Source organism: Cinclus cinclus, chromosome 18 (assembly GCF_963662255.1).
Source record: "Cinclus cinclus chromosome 18, bCinCin1.1, whole genome shotgun sequence".
Classification (NCBI taxonomy): Eukaryota; Metazoa; Chordata; class Aves; order Passeriformes; family Cinclidae; genus Cinclus; species Cinclus cinclus.
Window position 1 is genome coordinate 2,807,520 of NC_085063.1, and position 24,026 is coordinate 2,831,545.

At 52.1% G+C, this 24,026-nt stretch overlaps 1 protein-coding gene across 1 annotated transcript; it reads right to left on the reverse strand.

Moving 5' to 3' along the window:
* Positions 1–828: 828 nt before the first annotated feature.
* Positions 829–23,758, reverse strand: RALY (RALY heterogeneous nuclear ribonucleoprotein). Its single transcript, XM_062504978.1, has 7 exons — positions 23,494–23,758; positions 17,643–17,715; positions 8,553–8,600; positions 7,254–7,414; positions 5,332–5,445; positions 4,502–4,644; positions 829–873 (listed from the first exon to the last, which is right to left on the reverse strand). The coding sequence occupies exons 1-7, from the start codon at positions 23,747–23,749 to the stop codon at positions 829–831; spliced, it is 840 nt and encodes a 279-aa protein (XP_062360962.1). The 5' UTR covers positions 23,750–23,758.
* Between the last annotated feature and the right edge of the window lie 268 nt (positions 23,759–24,026).

The window sequence follows — 24,026 nt, forward strand, 5'->3', positions numbered from 1 at the left end:
GCTTGGGATCACTTGCTATCCTGCAGCTTCCTCTCCCCTTCCCTCTTAAAGGAAGTGACTGTGGACAAACAGCAGCTCATGGGGTACAAGAGAGGTGACAGGAGGTGGCTGTGCTGGAGGACAGCTCACCCCACAGCCTCTGACTCGACAGATCTTCAGCACAAGAACACAAACTGTCCAAACCGAGACACTACTCTCCCCTCAGTCAGGAAATGCTCTGTCTCTCACCTCGCACAGGAAAAACGTCTTTATTGGGCTGGGCTGCGTTCTCTCTGCTCTCCTGCAAGCAGCTCTAGAACACCTCTGGCTCCCCTGGGGACACACCTGCTCTCCTGGTCTCTGTGGTGGCTCTGGGTTGTGCAGGTCTGGCTCCTGCCTCCTCTGCTGGCTGCAGAGCTCCAAATCCATTGCAGGGGTGGTGGGGATCTGCTGGGAGGATGAGTTTTCTTTGCCTTTGCTTTACAGATGGATGGAAGATGTCGGGCCGTGTTTCTCCTTTGAATGCCAGGTAGAGATGACAGCAGCACTTCCATTCAGCTTGTCTTGCTCAACGTGCCAGGACAGGGTTTAGCCTCGTGCTTTCCTCACACTATTGCTCCCAGCTGCAAGGAGAGAAGGGGGAGCTACAGCACTGTCCTTGGACCCCAGAGATTTGTCACTCAGCAACAGGGGTGAAGGGCTGGCCATGACCCAGCTGAGCAGCCAAGCTCCATGCTAGTAAAACACAGAGGATCAGTGGAGAAGAGCCTCTCCTGAAGCAGCAACCCCCCAGGCCCAACAGGCACAGGAGAGCTTTGGCTCCATCAGCAGTACAGGAGCTGTACCTGGTTACTGTAGCCTGGCATCCTCCGCGTCTGTGTAATGGCTGTTCTCCTGCAGGGAAAAGGGAACCACAAACAGTCAATCACCCCGTGTCCCTCCTGCCCTGCCGGGGACACTGGGACACCTCCCATGTTGTCACCAGCTGCTGTGGGAGAGCAGTGCCAGTGTGCTCAGTGTAATGGATGAGCTACAAAACACACCTGGCATGGACACCAGGGGCCAGGGCTGTGCTTTCTGGCACAATAGAGGCCCAGGCAAAACCACAAATTTCCTCTGGCTCCTTATTCTGAAATGGCTCTACCAAACAGATCTGGGGTGTATAATTTCCTCAGGAGCTTGGAAGTAATAGAATAACAGAATCATTTAGATTGGAAAAGACTTTCAAAGATCATCAAGTCCAGCCATTAACCCAGCACCTCCATGTTCACTTCCCTGGGTAGCTGCTCCAATGCCTGACCACCCTTTCAGTGAAGAAATTTTCCCTGATCTCCATTCTAAACCTCCCTGGCACAGTCTGAGGCCGTTTCCTCTCATCCTGTTTCTTGTTCCCTGGAACTGCCCAGTGCTCCAAGGTGCATCAGTCCACAAAGGGAAATCAGTGCTCTGATTCTGCTGCTGAGCACAGGAGCTGGTCCCAGTTTGCAGCAGAACTCGTTCTCCAGAATGGTAACACCTATCCATCACTCCAAAGGCCACAGTAATGGTGCTGAACTGCTCCCCATGCAGGGGTTTGGAAAGCATGGCATGTATTTAGACTGACTTGATGACTTGGAAGTCTTTTCCATCCTTTATGGTTCTCAGTGGGCTTTCCTCCTGGAGCTGTTCTGCAGAGCAGCATCCGTGGGAGAATGGGGTGCTCAGCAGTGGTGTTTAACCTCCTGCATAAGCTGAGTGTTTCAGGGATAGAAGAGGATCCAGGAGTTGTCTGTCCAGGAGGGGACATGAGGGGCTCCAAAAGGAAAGGCAAGGGAACAGGCTGAGAGCCCGTGGGGGAGGATCAGGGCCAGCCCAGTGTGGGTGACACCATAGCAGGCATCTCCTGCACACCACTGGTGCAGTGGCCCTGGGGGGACCTCCACCCCCGGCATCTGGGGGAAAAGAGCAGGGGTGGAGCAAGAAGCAGGAGACTTCTGGAGAGCATCAAGAGCAAGTTCTGAGCCAGCTGAGCAGGGGAAGCATTGTTCAGGTTCCTGACGGCCAAGGAACAGCTGGGCAGGGATGTGCAGGTGAAGCCTTGGCTGCAGAGCCTATGGGACTGTGAACCTGAGTACCCTGACAGAAGTGACCAAGAGCAGGATCAAATCCCTGAACTTAAGAGAGCAGAATTTGCATTGTTCAGGGATCTGCTTGGTGAAATCCTATGTGAGATGTCTCGGGAGGGTGGGACACCTGGACTCCTATGGTGTGAGATTTTCAGTGGGCACCCAGCACCAGCCCCAAAAATTGTTTGGATGCAGACTGGGCAGATAAATGACCAAAATTGCATGAAAACAGAAGAAAATCTGACTGCAAATCAACCACTGTCTGCTGTAAATATCTGAACACATCAAGATCTCTTTAGCTTTCCCTCCAGAGCAGCTCTCCGTGTGCAGGGATCTCCCCTTCAGCAGGGTCATTCCTCAAGACACCCCTCAGCTGACAGAAGGTATTTTTTTCACACATGTGGCACTAAAGGCACCTATACAATAACCTTTGTATCCCATACCAAATCTAGTAAATAGTACTGACCACCAATCCAGCTGCACTTACTCAACATTTTCCATATCCAAATTCATGGCTAAGAATTCAATAAACTCCCTCAGCTCTGTCCGACTGACCTCTGGTTCTTCTCCTGCCACCCCTGCCACTCAGAGCCAAAGGGATTTTAGGGACTCCATTTGGGCGTCATGTCCATGGACAGGAGGTGGTGACAGCCACAGTGGGGTGTGGGATAAAGGAGTCACGCCCAGGAACTGGTGGGAATTCAGAACTGCTCAGTGCTGTGAGCTCTGGTGAGCTGCCTTCCAGGGCTCGAGAAGCTCCCTGCACATGACCTGCAACATTGCCCTGACCATCCAGAGCACTTGGGAGCCTGTCTGAGGCTGGCAGTGGAATATTTCTGGTCTGGATGCCACATCAGGACCAGGGAGTTCCAGAAAATAGAGATGTAAGTGAGCTGAAACAGTCATCTTTTTCTTCTCCTCTTAATGAGGACCAGCTCTTCCCAAACCACTGCCAGCAGATGCCTCTCCACTGTTTTCTTACCCCAGCAAAGGCAGAGAAGTGCACATCTTTTGTTGACAGGCTGTGTGCTGCTTTATCATCATTAACATCAGCAAGTTTCCCCCTAATTTCTACCATCTGTTTGCCCTGATGTAATTCAAACCTGGCCTTCCTTTTCCTGACACAGAACTTGTGCCCTTCTTCTTCCTATTGCCTGCTGCGATGCCTCCCCTCCAGCAGGACTGATGGACTCCAGCCACGAGGCCCCAGTGCTGCAACAGCTGAAGGACCCCGTTCAGAGCCCCCAGGAGAGCACAAACCAGCTGGCAGTGCTTGGAGCTGGAGCAGTTTAAGGCCTTGGAAGTGCTGTGGATGTGTGGCTTGGTCATCCCAGGGATGGGGGGTGAGGAAGAGGAGGGATGCTGAGCTTCATCCTCACTTCTACTGCCACCAGTGCTGGGGTGGGGAGGGACTGGAGCTGTTCAAGAGGTCACTCAGGGCAGGTCATGTCCTTCTACCCTGCAGTCCTACTGCCCTCAGCCTGGATCCAGAGCGGATGCTGTTCTCAGCAAAGCTTTGGTTTGGGATAAATGACAGTGCTGCCAGTGTCACCACAGCGCCTGGAATGACCTGTTCTGTTCCCAGACACTGGGCTCCCATCCAAATGCACAGATTTGTCACTGGGTTCACCAGGAACACCCTTGTTTGGGGCAGGACTAGGAGCAGTGAAGCTGATGTGTGCCCCACACATGGCTGGGGTCAGACCTTGGCTTGAGTCATGGGAAAAGTGCCTCTGGAGAGGGAGTGTGGACAAGAGCCTGGAGTGACAGGATAAGGGGAATGGCTTCCCACTGCCAGAGGGAAGGGTTAGATGGAATATTGGGAAGGAATTCTTCCCTGTGAGGGTGCGGAGGCCCTGGCACAGGGTGCCCAGAGAAGTTGTGGCTGTCCCTGGATCCCTGGAAGTGTCCAGGTGTTAGGCTGGATGGGGTTTGGAGCAGCCTGGGATACTGGAAGGTGTCCCTGTCCATGGCAGGAGTGGAACGAGAAGTTCTCTAAGGTTCCTTTCAATCCAAACCCTTCTGTGACTCTATGGATGTCTGGTCAGCTGCAAGGGCACTGCAAATGCAGCTCATCTACCACAACCTGCCCCTGCCGAGTCTTTAAATCCATCTAAGAATCCCTTGGGAGCAGAGCACCTTGGTTTAAACCACTCCTAGCTAAAGGATAAATGTCTGAATTTCAAGAGCCAACCATGTTTCTTCAGCACCTCCACGTGTGTTTGCATGGGCAGTGCTTCTGCAGGCAGCAGAGTAGTTTGGAAGAACAAGCTGTGAGCAACAATCAGATTTAAATGCAGCAATTTCTTTAGAGGAAGGAAAAACTACTTTTCCTGGGAATTTGGCAAATTCCAGTAGCACTGTGGCCCAGCACTGGGCTCCTTTGCTGCAGGGATGCAACACCCAAGCTCTCTTACCAGTTCTTCTTCACACTCCTCCCGTGCCATCCCCTCCTCCTCGCCCTCGTCCCCATTGAGCGGCTCCTCTGCCGCGGCCTCGGCCTCGGAGGCCGTGTCCTCCTGGGACACCTCGCTCTTGCTGCTCTCCTTCTTCCGGGCCTCTGCAGGGAACAGCCGGGTCAGGGCTGGGAATGGGGCCACAGCCTGAGCCCCGGGCCACAGAGCCCCGGGCCACAGAGCCCCCACACTGGGGTGGGGAAAGAATCAGGACAGAAACACTTCCTGCCGTGGGGAGCTCTGCTGGTTTTCAGGAGGCAGCCTGGGAGATCATGGAGAGGGCAGAGAAGGTTCTATATCCCCCAGCAGGATGGTTGGAACGGGGCAGGATAGGATGGGTTAGGGCTAGGGCTAGGGCTAGGGCTAGGGCTAGGGCTAGGGCTAGGGCTAGGGCTAGGGCTAGGGCTAGGGCTAGGGCTAGGGCTAGGGCTAGAGATGGGGATGGGGACAGGGATAGGATAGGATAGGATAGGATAGGATAGGATAGGATAGGATAGGATAGGATAGGATAGGATAGGATAGGATAGGATAGGATAGGATAGGATAGGATAGGATAGGATAGGATAGGAATAGAAATAGAAATAGGAATAGAATAGACAATAGGATATAAACTATATGACAATAGAAAATCTCATCATTTTAAACCCCAACTCCATAATTTCGGGAACTCTGGTGTGTAATTTTGGCCTGTGATTCTACCCTGGGACCTGGGGGTTGACACCTCCCTGTCAGAGCCTGGAGGAAATTGTGATGCCCAAGGCCAGCCCCGAGGCATCCCGCATCCCACTGACCTGCAGACAGCTTCTGTTCCTCAGCAATCTGCTCCAGCCGGCCCAGGAGAGCATCAATGTTGGATTTGATCTGTGTCAGCTCAGTTTTGATTGTCTGCAGCTCGCTGCTCTTCACTTGGGGGGAGGAAGGAAGGAAAGGAAGGCATTCAGTGCCCTGCAGACCAGCCCCACCCCACGCCTGGCCCAGGGCATCTCCCAGAGCAGGCAGGAAAACCACAGAGGAACCTCAGGATGGAAACTTGCTGGGCAGCTGGCAGAGAAGATGGGGGGCTGCTCCCCAAAGAGTCAGTGGGTGCTTTGTGCAGGCAGGCTGTGGAGGCCGAGCCCAGGCTTTGGCACACTCAGGCTGTACCTGCACCTTCCCCAGGCTCTCCCCCACAGCCAGGCTGCTGTTCCCAGCTCTTTGGGGCTTTCTGAGGTTTTCTTTGGATGCTATAAATACGTATTATGGTATTGGCTTTTCACAGATATTAGGGTGGATAATATAAGTGTGCTGTTGAAACGGTTTTTAAGATATAGTTTTCTTTAGGAGTAATTTAAGCTGATAAAGTGTCTTTGTAGTAAGTGAACTGCTTGGTTGGATTAACACCCAATAAAGACACCTGCTACTGATACACCAGCTACCAGCACGGACTGTCTGTAGAGATTGAAGACCACAGTCCAAATGAAGACTGGTAAGAAAACTGAATTAAAACCACAGCCAAGAAACACATATGCTCTAAAAAGGCAGACTCAAGGAGTGGCCATGCAAAACAGTTCCTGGGGTGACTTTGTGATATTGAATTGTAACCCCATTCATCTGTTCGGCCCAGAAATAAGTTTTGTACCTTTAAGATTGGATTTCAGATTGAAGGTGGGAAGGAGAAGCAGGAGGCAGTCAAAAACTAACTAAAAGCAAAGGAGAGCTCTCTCCTGCTGTCCACCACAGTGACACAGTCCAGGAGACCAAGTGATGAAACTCCTGTCTCTGTGTTTTGAAAACAACGACCTCACACATTCCACCACTTCTCCTTCCTGCTCTTCACTCTGAAATCCAGCCTTAAAGGTACAAAACTTATTTCTGGGTTGAAAAGATGAATGGGATACAATTCAACACCACAAAGTCACCCTAGGACAAATATGGGAAATAGTTTATAATAAAGTTTGAAATGTATGAGAGGTCTATGAATATGCAGCGGGCTGATGAATTTAAGGGGTGTCTCCAAAACAGCAGATGCACTCTTGGCTGAATGCCAAGCACCCAGCTGTATTACCTTCTGCTGTATTTTTGTCTCTTATTAAACTGTTTAAAAATCTAGCGGGAAGGTGAAGCTTGTTTTCCCCAGTGCGAAAAATGGAATTCACTCTCCTGGTAAAATTTAAAAAGTTTAATAAAAAGACAATAGGAGAGAGAAATAAAGCAAAGGGTTAATATGGCCGGGTGCTTGGCCATCAGCCAAGAGCACCCCTGCCACTTTGGAGACACCCCTTAAATACCTTTTCTATTACACTAGCCTGTTACATATTCATAGACATTTATGCATATTCAAACTTTTCCATAAACTAGTTTACATTTCCCAAGAACTGTTTAGCATGGCCACTCCTTGGGTCTGCCTTTTTAGAACACACATGTATCTTGGTTGTGGTTTTAATACATTATTTTAATTAACTTTAATCTGGGCTTTGGCTCCTTCTTTCCACAGTGAGTGCTGATAACTGGCACATCAGCAGCAGGGTCCTCATCATCTGCGAGTTATCCCAACCAAGCAGACTATCAACTATCCCCGCTATGCCCAACTTTTGCTAATAGCAGAAAAGAAAAAACTGTATCTATACAGCAAAGCTATTTTAATATAATACACATAGCATTTCTCTTAACATTCGCAAAAGCCAGTAACACGATATGGAACAGCAGGGAGGGGGCCCCGCTGGCACACACTCACACTTGATCCTGGCCGAGCTGTTGGCAATGGAGGCCGACCTGGCGAACAGCTTGACGGGCAGCGAGGCCTTGACGCGCCGCACCAGGGGGATGGTGACCCGCGGCCGCTTCACCGGCACCACCCGCGGCACCGGCGACACCCGGCCCCGGTAGTCGAAGATCCTGAGGGCAGGACAGGGCAGGACAGGGCAGGGCAGGGCAGGGCAGGGCAGGGCAGGGCAGGGCAGGGCGCTGGGGCAGCCCCAGGACGAGCCCCCGCAGCGGTCCCGTGGCTGAGGCCAGCGAGCGCCGCCCCACAGAGCCCCGCACACACACCCCTCCACCCTGCCCCATAGCACAAAAACCCCTCCACCCTGCCCCACAGCACACAGACCCCTCCACCCTGCCCCATAGCACACAAACCCCTCCACCCTGCCCCATAGCACACAGACCCCTCCACCCTGCCCCATAGCACACACACCCCTCCACGCTGCCCCATAGCACACAAACCCCTCCACCCTGCCCCACAGAACACAAACCCCTCCACCCTGCCCCATAGCACACAGACCCCTCCATCCTGCCCCACAGAACACACACCCCTCCACCCTGCCCCATAGCACACAGACCCCTCCATCCTGCCCCACAGAACACAAACCCCTCCACCCTGCCCCATAGCACACAGACCCCTCCACCCTGCCCCACAGCACACAAACCCCTCCATCCTGCCCCACAGAACACACACCCCTCCACCCTGCCCCATAGCACACAGACCCCTCCATCCTGCCCCATAGCACACAAACCCCTCCATCCTGCCCCTTAGCAAACAAACCCCTCCATCCTGCCCCACAGAACACAGACCCCTCCACCCTGCCCCATAGCACACAGACCCCTCCATCCTGCCCCACAGAGCACAAAACCCTCCATCCTGCCCCACAGCACACAGACCCCTCCATCCTGCCCCACAGAGCACAAAACCCTCCATCCTGCCCCACAGAGCACAAACCCCTCCACCCTGCCCCATAGCACACAAACCCCTCCATCCTGCCCCACAGCACACAAACCCCTCCACCCTGCCCCATAGCACACAAACCCTTCCATCCTGCCCCATAGCACACAAACCCCTCCATCCTGCCCCACAGAACACAAACCCCTCCACCCTGCCCCATAGCACACAAACCCTTCCATCCTGCCCCATAGCACACAAACCCCTCCACCCTGCCCCACAGAACACAAACCCCTCCACCCTGCCCCACAGAACACAAACCCCTACACCCTGCCCCACAGAGCCCCGTGGGCTGTCCCTCACCGGGCTGTGCCTCACCTGTCATAGAAGTCGTCTCTGTAATAGTCATAGTCAAAGTCGTAGCCACTGCAGAGACAGTCAGGGCATCAGGGGTTAATTAGTGCTGGTAATTCATTGTGATAGTTCATAAAAGATTCGTGTTAATCATGAAAGTATTGGAGTTTGTAGAAACCAGAATACTAAGGTCTGAAGTGAAGCATGGGCATTAGATAGAGGAAAAGATATGATTAAATAATTCTGTTTTAAATGCCTTTGTTATGTTTTCTAAATAAGTTGTATCTACTACCACTTTGCAAAATCAGACTTTCCGATAGTCCAACAGATTTTGCAAAATCAGACTTCCTGCCTTAGTTTGATCAACGCTGCCTATCTACAAAGACCAGACTTCCCAACTTTTGCTGGTTTTTATCTACCAAGACCAGATGGTTATCTATGAGACTGACTATTGCCCAAAGACTTTATGAATGTTTATTCGACCACCACTGCTTACCTGGCAAAGTTAAAAATTACAACGAGAGCCCATACTATAAAAAGGAGCTGCAAACCAAGTTTTCATGGAGCATGGAGTGGGCAGTGACCCCTCACGTTACCCAGTGCTGCTTGCTCCGTCTGTATCAAATTAAGCCATCTAAATTTTGCTAAATATCGAGACTTTTTGTTTCTCATTTACAACGTTCATGATTATTGCTCCCTCACTGAGCGCCCCCAGGGCACCAAGGATAAATAAACTGATCCCCCTTCCAGAAGGCCTCTCCTGGCTGCAGGGAGCTGGGCTGGGCACAGGAGGAAGACTGGGGGGGCTGAAGGCTCTGGGGGGTGATGTTGGCTCAGGGGTGTTATCGACGATAAGAGAAAGGTGATGACACTCAATGGCGAACAGAATCCAATTTTTACTGAGCACTACATGTGCTTATATACCATCTACAGGAAGGCTGGTTGTATTTCACTACAATAATTTAGTTAACCATCACACAGACAAACTTTACATTTTCACGTAATAAAATCTTATTTCCCATAAGCCACACTTGATTCAATCTTTTTGTAGTCAGAGCTCTGTTTGCTCTTGCCATGGCATCCTCGTTATTAAACTGCATATGCTGATTAGGACTGCAGTACTACCAGTCTCATTTGCATTACCCATATCCACAGGGTGTTAAACTGCTTATCTCAGGACCAAGATGTGTGTGGAGAGAAGTTAGGACAAAGGGGATATTTATGGGGCTATTTATTGATTTAAACCTCTCTCTCCCCAGCCAGATAATGACCACGTCCTATTTTCTTAAACTTGGGCTGCATTTTATCCCAAAGTAGGAGCATTTCCCACTCCCAGGACATCCAGTAGCACTTCCCCCTTGCTGCAGCTGGTTTTTCACAAAAGGCAGCACAAACCAGCTGGTTTGACCCCACACACTGGGAGCCCCAGGTGAACACAGCCCCCATCCCTGGTGTGCTGGGCTCAGTTAACACTGCCTAAGTCAGATGTGATGCTCGTGGTCTCCTCTCTGCTCTGAACAAACACAGTGCTGTCACTGTGGGGTCTCCTGAACTTGAGATCACCACAACAGGACATTTAGGTGGTTTAGAGTTCAAGTCTTCTCAGCCCGAGCACCAAAGGAGAGTCAGGAAGCTGTTTTCTGACGTTTCCAAGGTTGTTTATTCTTTCTTATCAAAGAAATTCTTTCTCTAGCTAACAGAAGTCTGTGTAGCATGTCGATCCAAGGCACACTCTACCTGCCCTTGGGCAGGACTTATCTTTTATACTATAAATTATGTACCTAATGTTTACAGTTACTTTCCAATACATGAGACCTTTATTACACTGTCCAACTTTGTCCCAAACCAATCCAGTGATGCCATCCTGTCTCAGAAGATGGATGACATGAAGAAGAAAAGACATACCACGCCCAAAATCCTCCATGTTAGCTGTAAACCTCCTAATATAAACATTTCTAAAAACTCACATTTCTACCTTCTAACAATCTAATTTATACTCTCAATTTTTGTGACTTGTAATTCTTCCTGCAATGCTGGTAATTTTTTCCAGGGACTAAAATCCAGTCCCCAGGGGTCTTGGGCACTATACCAAGCCCTCTGAGCCCCCTGCCTGCAGGGTCTTGAGGCATCCAGGGAAGCCAGGGCAACACCCTGGACTCCCACAAGTGCAGCCCCAGAAAGCAAAGCCTGTCCTGCCTCCTGGAAGTAAGTGGCTGCAAAGAATGAGACTGAAGTTGGAGAGGGGAGGGCTAAGCCAGGAGGAGCTGGGACAGGGAAGGATGACCACCCATATGTGCAGCTGAGAGTTAATTTGGTGTCCTGCATCTTTGACAGAAGTGGCAAAAACAATGTGTGGCTAACTGGGATGGCTGGTGGGAGGCCTGGAATTCCACGCTGGACCCAGGAGGTCTGTCCTGCCTGTCCTGGCACTGAGCTTCCCAGCCAGTGTTTAGTTTCAGTAACTGGCTTGCTTCCAAAAGATGTTTTTTCCATGCTCCTTGGGTTCCCCCAGATGCCTGTGGCAGCATCTGGAGACCCAGCCTGTGCCTAGGGAGCACCTGTGGATGGTTGGAGACACCACAGCTGCTTTGGGACAAGGGAGTTGGTGCCAGGTTTAAGGACAAGGAGGTGGCTCAAGTACCTCCTGCTCCAGTTGTGCTCTGCCATGGGCACTTCAGTGAGGAGATATCCCATAAAGCTGGGCTTTATCCCTGAGCAGCTGCTGCCTGTGGCCCTCCCAGCTGGGCTGAGGATGGGATGAGCAGTGCAGGGTCTCGCTGCTGAGCGAGGAGACTGCTGGGGAGATGTGACTGTGCAGGTGTCATCACCACAACCCTCCCAGATTCCACTGCATGGTGGAAAAGAACCATTTTTGACAGATGAATTCCAGAGTCTTTTCAGGTGCCCTCCCCTCTGACCCAAGTTGTAGCCAGCATTCCCGCTGGGCTTAGAGGAGACAGAAATATCCCACAGCCTCTGTCCCAACCACTGCATGGTCTGTGCTTATTTATCCCCTCTTGTGGATTGAAAGGGAAAGGCAGTCCCTCCCAGGGCAGCTGCTGCTGCTGAAGTGAACCCAGCTGTTTGTGGGGCTGAGGGGACGGAGAGCATGGAACGAGGCACTCCCATGGAGCTTTCTGTGATGGGTATCTGGATTTTTGTTCTAACCTGGGGTGAAACCTGGAGATGCAAAAACTTTCCAAGAAAATAGCTCTCCTCAGCCCACCAATTCATTTTGATCACTGAGGATGTTTGACTCCAGGTCCGTTTGAATCCAATAAATACAAAATACCATCAAAACAGGAAGCCATTTGAAAGGAAAATTGAAGTAAGATGCTTCTACATTGTCAGATTCTCCCTCTTCAATTTTTCCCCCTCCTTAGATGCAACTCAAATGAAATTGCTGCAATTTTGTAATATTTTCAATCCTGACTGGCTCTGGTGAAGTGCTCCTGGCTCTCTCCAGCAGAGCTAGTATTATCCCAGTCTCAGGCAAGAGGAGACAAAGGTATCTCCCCATGGCCAAAATTCCTTTCTCCTGATCTCAATTCACCAGAATCCTAGTCTGAGCTGACCTCTTCTCCAAGCCTTTACTCCCTGGCACAGCTATGAAATCAGTGCATGGGCACAGCTGTGGGATCAGTGCAGGGACACAGCTGTGGGATCAGTGCATGAGCACAGCTGTGGGATCAGTGCAGGGACAGAGCTGTGGGATCAGAGCAGGGACAGAGCTGTGGGATCAGTGCAGGGACACAGCTGTGGGATCAGTGCATGAGCACAGCTGTGGGATCAGTGCAGGGACAGAGCTGTGGGATCAGTGCAGGGACACAGCTGTGGGATCAGTGCATGAGCACAGCTGTGGGATCAGTGCAGGGACAGAGCTGTGGGATCAGAGCAGGGACAGAGCTGTGGGATCAGAGCAGGGACAGAGCTGTGGGATCAGTGCATGAGCACAGCTGTGGGATCAGTGCATGGGCACAGCTGTGGGATCAGAGCAGGGACAGAGCTGTGGGATCAGTGCATGGGCACAGCTGTGGGATCAGTGCAGGGACAGAGCTGTGGGATCAGTGCAGGGACACAGCTGTGGGATCAGTGCATGAGCACAGCTGTGGGATCAGTGCAGGGACACAGCTGTGGGATCAGTGCAGGGACAGAGCTGTGGGATCAGTGCATGGGCACAGCTGTGGGATCAGTGCATGAGCACAGCTGTGGGATCAGAGCAGGGACAGAGCTGTGGGATCAGTGCAGGGACACAGCTGTGGGATCAGTGCATGGGCACAGCTGTGGGATCAGTGCAGGGACACAGCTGTGGGATCAGTGCAGGGACAGAGCTGTGGGATCAGTGCATGGACACAGCTGTGGGATGAGAGCAGGGACAGAACTGTGGGATCAGTGCAGGGACACAGCTGTGGGATCAGTGCAGGGACAGAGCTGTGGGATCAGTGCATGGACACAGCTGTGGGATCAGTGCAGGGACAGAGCTGTGGGATCAGTGCATGGACACAGCTGTGGGATCAGTGCAGGGACAGAGCTGTGGGATCAGTGCAGGGACACAGCTGTGGGATCAGTGCATGAGCACAGCTGTGGGATCAGTGCAGGGACACAGCTGTGGGATCAGTGCAGGGACACAGCTGTGGGATCAGTGCATGAGCACAGCTGTGGGATCAGAGCAGGGACACAGCTGTGGGATCAGTGCAGGGACACAGCTGTGGGATCAGAGCAGGGACACAGCTGTGGGATCAGAGCAGGGACAGAGCTGTGGGATCAGTGCATGAGCACAGCTGTGGGATCAGTGCAGGGACACAGCTGTGGGATCAGTGCAGGGACAGAGCTGTGGGATCAGTGCATGGGCAGCTCCATGGGTCTGTGGGGATGGAGAGGAGCTGCAGCTCCAGCCCCAGCACACAGCACTGCTGCTTCCAGCACCATCCTGAGCTAAGCTTGGCACCTGGGAACAGGAATAGAGCCTTGAATGGGGTGGGCACCTCCATCTCCAGCACTGACCTTGCCATGAGGCCATCGGGTGTCTCTGCCCTGCTCCTGGGCTTGGCTCCAGCACCAATAGGATGAAGCTCTGCCTCAAATATCTGTAGAACCCACCTAGAGAAGGTTGGAGAAGAGCTGGAGAAGGACAGAGATGCCCCAAAGCCCTAAGGTTCTTCCCAGACACATCAATCTGCTGTTTGAAGTGGCCAGTGAGCTCTGCCAATGTTACTGCGCTGTGTTACTCCCTATTTCCCTGGGGAACGTGGGAGAAAAGCTGGGCAGCCCTGTGTTTTCCTAGTGGGAATCTCCTGGCAGTTCTGCAGGGCATTCCCAGAGGCAGGGAGGGGGTCACACCATGCCAGGACTGCAGGCATGGGGCCCAGAGCATCTGTTGGTGCAAAGCCCAAGGGTGAGTGGTCCTAATGCCCTAGCCCTGAACCTTTATGAGACTGGTGACACTTCTACCCTTTCAAAAGCAACTGGGGGCATAATTATTCCAGGGAGCTGGTCCTGACCTCCCAAAACACAAACCCAGCCTCTGCAGCGCTGCTTCAATTCCTGCTGACCAGGGGCCAGCCCTCAAGGAAGGCAGGGGGCTGGAATGAGGGATTTGGGGCAGCCTGTGGCTGTATGACCCTGCTGTGACACACCAGCCACTCACTGCTTAACAGATGATGCCAGGGAGGCAGGGGCTGGATGGTTTTAGCAGCATCCCTGGAATCAGGCTTTGAGCACAGGGCAGGTCTTCCAGAATGAGTCTGGGAAAAAAGCTGGTAAAAGGAAGTGCCTTAGCATGGGTGATTTTTCCTGAAAATTCCACTGCTCATAGGATAAAGCATGCTGTGACTGAGGAATCATTCCTCAGTGACGTGGCAGCTTTTGTTTTTGTGCACAGGAATCGTTTTTCAGTCAGCTGGTGACACTGCAGCCTTTCATTGCGAAGTAAAGAAAGGACAATCAGAGTGAAAGGCTGGAAAGCTGGAAGGCCTCAAGGAATGCCATGCTTCCACCTCCTGATGCATTGCCTCTGCTTTGTTGGCCTGTACCAATCAAACAACATTTCTACTGCTTCAGGTTCAAAATGCAGCTGTTTGTAGCTGAGGGGAGATTGTTTACATGTGCTGCCTCCCCACTGCATTTGTGGGGCCACTTCTGAGCCCAGACCTGAACAGCAAATGTGCATTTGAGCCATCTGTGCTTTAATTACTGCCTGACACTGCTAATCACGAGTGCCACGGTGAGCTCAGCTCACACCCTTCTGCCATGGCATTACTGCAGCAGGCAAAGGAATGCCTCCTGGAAAGCTGCTTGGAAAACGTGATTGAACAGTGAACTTGTGGAGCTGTGGGAGACTCCTTCCTCCTTTTCCCAGTCCAAGGCAGTGGGAAATAAAGAAATATGGGATGAAGCCTGGCATTCCCAAAATGCTGGGGCTGCTGTAGGCAGGGAAATCACTGCTCACTTCCCCCTCTGCCCCGGGGCTACTCTCAGCCCTATCCATGTGGAATTGGCACTGGGATGTCACTGCTCCAGCACCAGGGCCTGGGAGGGGTGTTTGGGGATGGGCTGACAGCAGCTTTGGGTGTAGCAGGGGATGTATGCCAGTGCTCACTGGCTGTGACAGTCAGCCAGCCGTGGTTTGCCCCTGTCACCACTTCAGAGACCTCTCCTGGGACTGCTGAGCTGCAGACACCCAGCAGCTCTTGTTCGGGTCGTCCTCTCTGTCCCTTTGGCCATGGACCAGCTTTAGCCCCAGCTCTGCAGGGCGGGGAAAAGATTTGTGCCTCCAAAAACCCGGAGTGGCACTGGCAGAGCCACCTTCCCTTCACAGCCAGCTTACAGCAAGGTGGGAGTGCTGGCTTCGACCTGAACGTGGCCCCAGATGACCCAGGAAATCCTGTTTAGACATTTGCTGTGCAGGAAAAAAAAAAATGCTGCCAGAAGGGAAATTTGGAGAGGCAGTGAGTGATTCCCTGGGGACACAGTCACAGCAGCTCAGTACCCAGTCACATCTGTGGAGCTGGCCAGGGTACCAGGCAGGAGCAGCCAGGGACGTTCCCTGAGCAAAGGGATGCTCTGCCAGAGCGAGGGAGGGAGGCCCACAGATCCAGGGGGGGAGGAGAGGAGTGATGGCAGCAAGGCTTTGTAAGAAGGGAAGGTGTCTTGTGTGGAGACACCTGAGAAAACTGATGGTGGCACGAGCCTGGGTGGAGGTGGATGGGAGGCTACACCCCCGAATATTTCTGTTAAACACCTGGACAACCACCTAGGCTGGTGGATAGGTAAAAATGCCACACCTGTTACTTCCTGTATGTTGAAAATGGAATTTCCCTTGTCTTGCCTTCCCCTCAACCCTCCCATGCAGACTTGGAGAGAGGCAAAGCAAAACCCAGACTCTGGAAAAATCCTCTGCTGTGTTTAACACAGCACTTCTATAAATTACAGTGCTGTGACTTTTGAAGTCTAACATTTAGAAAAATTGATGGTGGTTTGGGAAGCTGTAACCACAGCTTGCTGCAAACCAGGGATCCCTGTTTTCCAGGAGATATCGTAAGTTCTGCCAGTCCAGATGGCAAAGTTTTAATCTGACAGCCAGTCTGGGATGAAATATTGCTGTAGCTTGGAGCAGTGCAGTTCTCTGGCCCATATTTTAGCATATCCGTGTTTGTGGGAGGGAGCAAACATCTCTCTCAGCAGTCTGGAAGTCTGAAATATTGGTCATTCCAGAGGAAGGGATTAGTGCTCCAGGCACGGCTGAGCAGTAAATGAAAAGCTCGTTAGTACAAGATATATGGAAGGAGCTGATGTGTGTTATGGCCCCAGCCCCATGTGAGCAGTCCACGTGCAGCTGAACAGCAGGATTTTTGTCATCTCTGCCCCCATCTCCTTCCCCTCCAGAAATCCCCTGGGAATCCAGAGAGCCACGTCCTGGAGGCCAAAGGGTCCCAGAGTGGGAGGAGAAATATGTCTGAAAGCTGCACAGGGGGAGCTGGGCTGAGAGGCTCCTGGTAGGAACACAGGGATGCCCTGTGGGTGGTGGGAGGCTGCTGGGGCTCTGGCTGTGCCAGAGCTGCACTTTCTAACCAGGATTTGCCATTCCACACCACACTGGTGCAGAACCACATGGCTGAGTCTGAATCACAGGGTCCTCTTCACCCCTCACACTTTTTTCTTTTCCTGAAAAAATCTCCAGTTCTCTCACGATATCCCCTTTTGCTACACGCATCTATAACCCCAATACTGATTTTAGTCTTTTCCTCCCAACCTCACACCTTCCAACTCCTGACTCAACCCCTCAAGTCTCCTCATCGTGAGACTGGCATCCAAGTTATGACAATTTATAAATAAAACACATTTGGGGACTTTGTTATTTGGTCTTGGGTTCCGGAGCCTGCAGGACACTCCTGACATACCTTTTCAAGTTTCCCCTTCTGCACCCAGAAGCAAGAACTTAATGAGTTTCTCCCACATTCCCCCAACTCCAGAGTCTGGAGCTTAAATGAAAATCTTCACCTCTTGTAGAAATGATGATAAATTCTCTCGAGCTGAGGCACTGCCATCTGTAACACACTCCATGTACCACAGACCTCCCCATGTCCCACCTGCTCCCTTGATCCCTGGGTTGTGCTCCTCAGAACAGGCTCCCTTGGGATTTCCTCCAGCCACCTTCTTGGTTCACCTCCATTTGTCATCCCAAGGGCTTCCCACTTTCTTCCCTTCTTCTCTCCCTTCAACAGCCATTCTTCTCTTTCCCTGAATTATCCCTGGTTTTCCCCCACAGCCAGCATCTCTGTGCTCACTCCTGCTCCCTGGCTGGAGGGGGGTGCTCCCCTTGCTACCCTTCCTCTGGTGGGGTTAAAGCAGGTACTGCCCACCCTTCTGCAACCCTCTCCAGGTCCAACACCTGCACAGGTGGGACCATGCCCAGGAAACCTCCCACACCACCACAGGCATTGGCCAACCTCGGGGCTGGCACTGCCAAAGGAAGGAGCCCTTGGAAGAAGCTCTGGATGTGCAGCAGTGCCCAGGCTGCTGGGGGCAGGCAGCAGGGAGCTCAGCGCAGTGGTTGGGGGGTGCTGGAGGGCAAACACCAGTCCAGAGACCTCACCCATTGTCTTGAACACCTACCTGTACAAGGCAGAGGCTGCTCTCTTCAGCCCTTTGGGTCTGTTGGGTTTGGGCTCCCCGGCCATGTTGATGTCTGCAAGGAAGGGACAAGCAGCTGTGACATGGCACGTCCCCAACCACCTTCACCTGTACCTGGGCACGGAGCTGGGGTGGATGCACACAGCCCTGCCGGAGAGAAATGAGCTCCTCCACACCCCCCACCCATCTCCACCTGCTTCTGGCACATCTGGGGCTCCACAGGAAGGTGAATAACCCCTTGCACTTGGCAAACCTCTTCTTTTCCTTTCCAGGGACACTCACCATTCCCTGAGCAGCCAGCACCCTGCATATGGTGCACTCCACACACACAAATTCAGGACAGCTTTCTTGGGAGAATTTGGTGTGATAAGGCAAAATCCAAACCTGTTGCATGGTGCTGACTGCTGACTATCCAGCCCTTGATCCTTTGGGAATAACAAGGAATGCTGGGCACAAGCCAGCTGGGCACTGCTGCAGATCTGGCTGTGTTCCACTCTGCACATGCCTGCAGTCTGCATCTTCTGCCAGGGGAGTGGAGAAGGAGCTTCTCTAATCCCCTGAGGAAATGTCACTCCTTGGCCATGGTGCCAAAATGTGCTTTTGATGTGAGAATAAAGTGACCCAGCCAATTTCATGGAGCTGCCAAGAGCCCGGCAATCCAACATCGGGTGTGGAGCCAGAACTCAGTGAGGTGAGGGCTGGCAAATGCCCTGCTGCCTTTTTCAGTCAGCCCTAAACCCTGCTGGTTCTTCAGGTCCTGTGTGTATGAAGAAGTGTCAGACCTCTGGGCACGTCAGACCTGAGCTGTGCAAGATAGGATTTCCTCACGTGGACTAGCACTGCCAAGCCCACCATGAAACCACGACCCTCAGACACGGCAGGGATAAACAGAAAGGAGTATTTATGTAAAAAACCCCCTCATACTTCAAAAATCCAAGCAGTGGAAGGTGAGGGAGTGAAAAGACCAGCTGCTGAGTCCGTGGGGTAAGAGAGGGTAAGAGCCCTCTCCATCAGCTGGTGTGAGTGCAGTGATCTCCAGGAGCTTGGAGGAACCACACCTGTGTCTCTGGAAAAGGCTGGGTGGGTTCAGGAGACTCTTCATCACAGGTGCACCTCCTGAACCTGTTGGTCCTCAGGGGTCTGTCTTGAACTGCCCTGAGGGACCTGGTGCCCCAGAGAGAAACAGGGGCTGAGTGTCCCATTGCTGGGTACATCCTGCAGCTCCATGAGACCAGTGTCCCACAGGAGCATTGGGATGGACCAGAAAGGTGGTGGCAGAAAAAGATCCCAAAATGGTTTGGGTTGGAAGAAATATTCTCTGAAAGCCCATCCCATTTCCACTCCCTGCCATGGGCAGGGACTCCTTACACTATCTCAGGGTGCTCCCAGCCCAATCCAGCCTGGCCCGGGACACTTCCAGGGATCCAGGGACAGCCACAGCTTCTCTGAGCACCCTGTGCCAGGACCTCAGCACTGTCACAGGGAGGAATTTCTTCAATGATGCCTTGCTTTCTGCTACCTGAACCTTAGGGGGCATCCAGTCAGCTTTTAGCACCATTTAAAACTTCTGGTTTTTTCATGCTCTATGAAGGGATTTTATGAGGAAATGTGGACAGGTGGGTTCACACACCATTAGAATAAAGAGCCTACAAACTGATCCAAAGGAACATCCTGCTGACTTAGGTATTAATCAGGAAAACCATCTTCAGGAGCACAGGAAGGCAGCACTGCTGGGACAAGCTGAGCAGGAGCAGCACAGGCTGCACATGCAGGACACGGCTCTGGAGGAGCATGGGCACAGTCCCACTGCTCAGGGTCTTGATGTACAATTCCTTGGCTGCCTTTTAGGGTCTATCAAGAGACCTTATTCCTGCTGAAGTGGGAGCTTGGCCTCTTTCTGAGTTTGAACAACAAAAGTGGTGTGGTATGGTGTGGTTGGCCCAGCCATTGCACCAGGGGCTTCTCTGGAGGCACGTTCCCATCAGAGCCTGTGTTTTCCTTGCTGCCTTCCTCCCTCCACCCTGCCATTCCCAGCTGCAGGACAGTGTTGAACCTGAATGGTGAGAGGGCTGCACAGGGCAGGCTGCTGCCAGCAGGAACATTTCACACACAGTCACCTTTCTGAGCTTGATGAGCCACCAAGGCTGCTGGCACTACAGGGGAACAGAGGGATCAGTCCTGCTTTGCTGCATCCCAGGACACATCCCTGGCCAGCTGCAGCTCCCTGGCTGTGAACCCTTTCTGCTGTCAGGGTGCATCTTGCTAGCAGCCAGTCACTGTTCCTGCAGACTGGAGAGCCCCTGACAGCACCAGGCTGGGGAACATCCTGCAAGGGAAAGGCACCGGAAGCCCAGGAGGAGAGAAGAACAACAATTAGCTCCACTTGCTGGTCGTCAGTGCTACAAAGAGCCCTGTGGAGCCCTCAGTGGCACCTGACAACAGCAGGAATTCATACTCTCAGCTATGGTGGTGATGGGCAGTCAGATCCCACAAGATTCCCTTCTGAGTGAAAAAGGAGAGACGAGAGCTCAGCAGGAACATCAGCCTGAACAGATTTTGCATCTCATTCCCATTGTGGCTCCCTCCTCTGCATCACTGACTCCATCTGCCCACCCCAAGGAACTGCTGATCCCTCCTGCTCATATCCAGGCACCCATTCCCACACTCAGTGGGGAGGCTGTGCTTTGTCCAGTCCACGTGGCAGGGGCAGGGGATGGTGTGGATCCAGCATGCAGTGCCTCCCTGGGGCAGCTGCCTCCTGCAGTGACTGGGGTGTCTGCAGAAGGCACTCCAGAGGCTGCCAGGACCTGCAGGGACAGTCCCCTCAGCAGGGTGACTGCAGTGTCCCCTGTCAGTCCCAGCCTGTCCTCCCCTCTCCACATTCCTACACAGCCATCCCTTCCCCTATCTAGAGAAAAGCTTCCAACCTTGATTGTCTCTTCTCTGCTGGGCTCTCCTGCAAGGTGAGATCCCAGGGCTCACTCCTCTCAGGAACAGCAAGGGGAAGCCTGAGGAGCTCTCCTGTGCTCAGACTGGCCCATGAAGGCCAGGCATATCAAAGGCAGCCGAGTTTGCACCTCATCCAGGACATGAACAGGACACCCAGCTATCACACAGTCCTTTTGGAATTCCAGGCCCTTGGGACCAGCAGAGGTTTCAGAAGTTTTCTGAGAGGAGATTTTTCTCATGGCAAACCTTTCACCTCTCTCTTCAGCTAAGTGAGCAGGTGCTCCCTGTTTCTAGGCCACATCTCCTGGGTTCCCCAAGGCCCTCTCCATCCTATCTCAGCCTGCACATGTGGGCAACATCTGGGCTGGAAGCATTCCTGGCACGCTGAGCTCTGCCAGGTCTGCAGCTTCACTGTCTGGAACTCGAGAGAAGTGAGCAGAAGTTTCTGGTGTCTGGATAAACCTCAGAGGCAACAGCATGGCCTCAACACAACTTCTTATGTCAGGCTGCTGTGCCAGCAGCAGAGTGGGAATGGGCTGTGAATTGCTCTCCTGGGTGTCCACTGCCCAAAGCACCCTTGGAAATCACCATTTTTCATTAAAACTCCTCTCCCCAGTTACAATTCTCAGCTGGGAGCTGGTGACACCCCAGAGCAATCTGAAAAAGCAAAGATGCAGCTGGGGGGAAGTTCTCTCATTTAACATCTGCTGGCTGAAGTTAGGCAGAGCTGGTCTGGAGATGAGCTCCCGTGACAGGCTGAGGGTAAGGCCTGGTCCTGGAAGGGAATCACTGAATCACAGAATGGCTTGGGTTAGAAGGGACCTCAAAGCCCATCCCATCCCACCCCCTGCCACGGGCAGGGACACCTTCCACTATCCCAGGCTGCTCCAAGCCCCAGTGTCCAACCTGGCCTTGGGCCCTGCCAGGGATCCAGTGGAAACCACAGCTTCTCTGGGCACCCTGTGCCAGGGCCTGCCCACCCTCACAGGGAAGAATTCCTTCCCAATATCTCATCCATCCTTACCCTCTGGCAATGGGAAACCATTCCCTGTGTCCTATCCATGGCTTTGATACCAGGCAATGGTTTTTCCCACCCTTTTTCTTCCCCAGCAGTTCTAGGACAAGGCCATGGGATGATCCAGAACTGTGGTTTCACTGTTTGGCTCCTACAATCACAGCCCAGAGCTGAGGTTTTGGGTCACAATGTCACACGTGCCTTTGATCCCATCCCACATGGGAGCTGGGAGCCTTTAGCCTGTGCCTGGGGGGGCTTTTTGGATGCTGATGTCCAGCTCTGTGCCTGGCCATGGATCCTGCTGACCCTGACATGTCACTCTGGCCCTGCTGGGTCATCACTGGGTCATCTCTGACCTGCTCTGCAGATCCAACATCCCAGTCTGACCTGGCACTGGCCATACCTTCACCATCCTCTGTGGAACTGATGCTGTTTTGGGTCTGGTCTCTTTTGTTCTTTTATATATGTTCGCTGTATTCTTCACACATATATTTGTAACTCTGTCACCTATTGTATTAGTGACTAATTTTCCCAGTACTTTTCCATGGCCTTTCCCTAAACAGTAAGACAAAACAAATTCCAGAGCTCCAAGCCCAGGGGGGTACAAGACCCCTGTGCTACCTTGGTTCTTCCTGGGCACCAAGGCTGAGAACAACTCTTCAAGAGGCATTTTTGTAGACAAAGTACAACTAGTGCCCAGAGGGGGGCTCCAGAGAAGGGGCTTGACCTGGGGGGGAATTACCTCACCACTTATGCTCCTAATTAGTGTTTTTTATCAATTATACTGATTTCCTAAAACCTATAAAAATATACTCATCTCTAGGCAAGGCTTTTGTGGACATCTTTTCATAACTGCCCCTGAAGGCCTCCAAATAAAAATCCAGATTTATATTACTTCCTTACTAAAATCACATGATTTCCCCTTTTGCTACACCCACCTATAACCCCAATACTGATTTTAGTCTTTTCCTCCCAACCTCACACCTTCCAACTCCTGACTCAGCCCCTCAGTCTCCTCATCATGAGACTGGCATCCAAGTTATGACAATTTATAAATAAAACACATTTGGGGACCTTGTTATTTGGTCTTGGGTTCCTGAGCCTGCAGGACACTCCTGACATACCTTTTCAAGTTTCCCCTTCTGCACCCAGAAGCAAGAACTTAATGAGTTTCTCCCACATTCCCCCGACTCCAGAGTCTGGAGCTTAAATGAAAATCTTCACCTCTTGTGAAAATACTGATGAGAGGAATGATAGATTTGTCTTTACAAACAAGCTGTGGATCTGCTGGTAGGCAAGACTAGCACTGAGAGATAAAAGAAACAATGGGATGGATTCCACTGATTGATGAATGGAAAAAAGATATTTGCCTTTACAAACAAACTGTAGGTTTGCTGGTAAATGAAACTGGAGATTGAAAGGCGAAGGAACCAATGGGGGAAAACTATGAATTCTACAAGAATTGAAAGTTTAAAGGGAGGGTTATACATCTGAAGGGATCCTGAAGCATCAGGTGCTCCGGGCAGGCTGTACCTCTCAAGTACCTCAGCCAATGGGAAAAGAGAGAGGGAAATGCAGCCAGGAAATTGGGATAAAAGGAGGCTCTGTCCTCCAAGAACTTGAGAGATCCCAGTGGAATGCCCCATGGCCTCTCCCTTTCTTCAAATAAAGCTAAAAGGACTCCTCTGTATCCTTTTTGGACATAAACATCTGATGTTTGTGAATTTTCCTAACAATCCTAAATTCTCTCAAGCTGAGAGCTCACTGGCATCTACTTCATTTCCAAACTGAGGTGAGGGGGTGGGGGGGAGAGGGGGAAGGCCTTGGGACATCCCAGCCAGCAGGCTGCTGGCCAGGGAAGACACTCACCCAGCGTCTGTCCGGCCAGCACGCGGCCGTTCTCGCCCAGCACGGCGGCGCGCGCGTGCCTCTCGTTGGAATACTGCACGAAGGCGTAGCCCTTGTGCACGGAGCAGCCGACCACGCGCCCGTACTTGGAGAAGATGGTCTCCACATCCGACTTCTTCACCACCGCCGTGTTGAGGTTGCCGATGAACACCCGCGAGTTGATGGACTTGGGGTCGTTCTTGTTGGTGATGTTGCTCGTCTGCACTTTCAAGGACATCTTGGACGCCTGCAAGGATAGGTGGAGTCAGGGGGGGGAGGTGCGTAAAGGAATTCACAGAAAAAGAAAAAATTCGCAGAAAAATGGGTGAGGGACAAATCTCTCAGTGGAGGAAGCAGCTCCTCAATTTCAACTGGTCACAGTGGAGCAGATCCCATCTGTGTTAGGAGACCACTGGCACAGTCAATCCTAAATTCTTGCTAGAAATTAGCTGATCAGGCTGACACCTGGTTGGTTCTTTGCAGGGCCAGGAGTTGAACTTTCATGATGCTTGTGG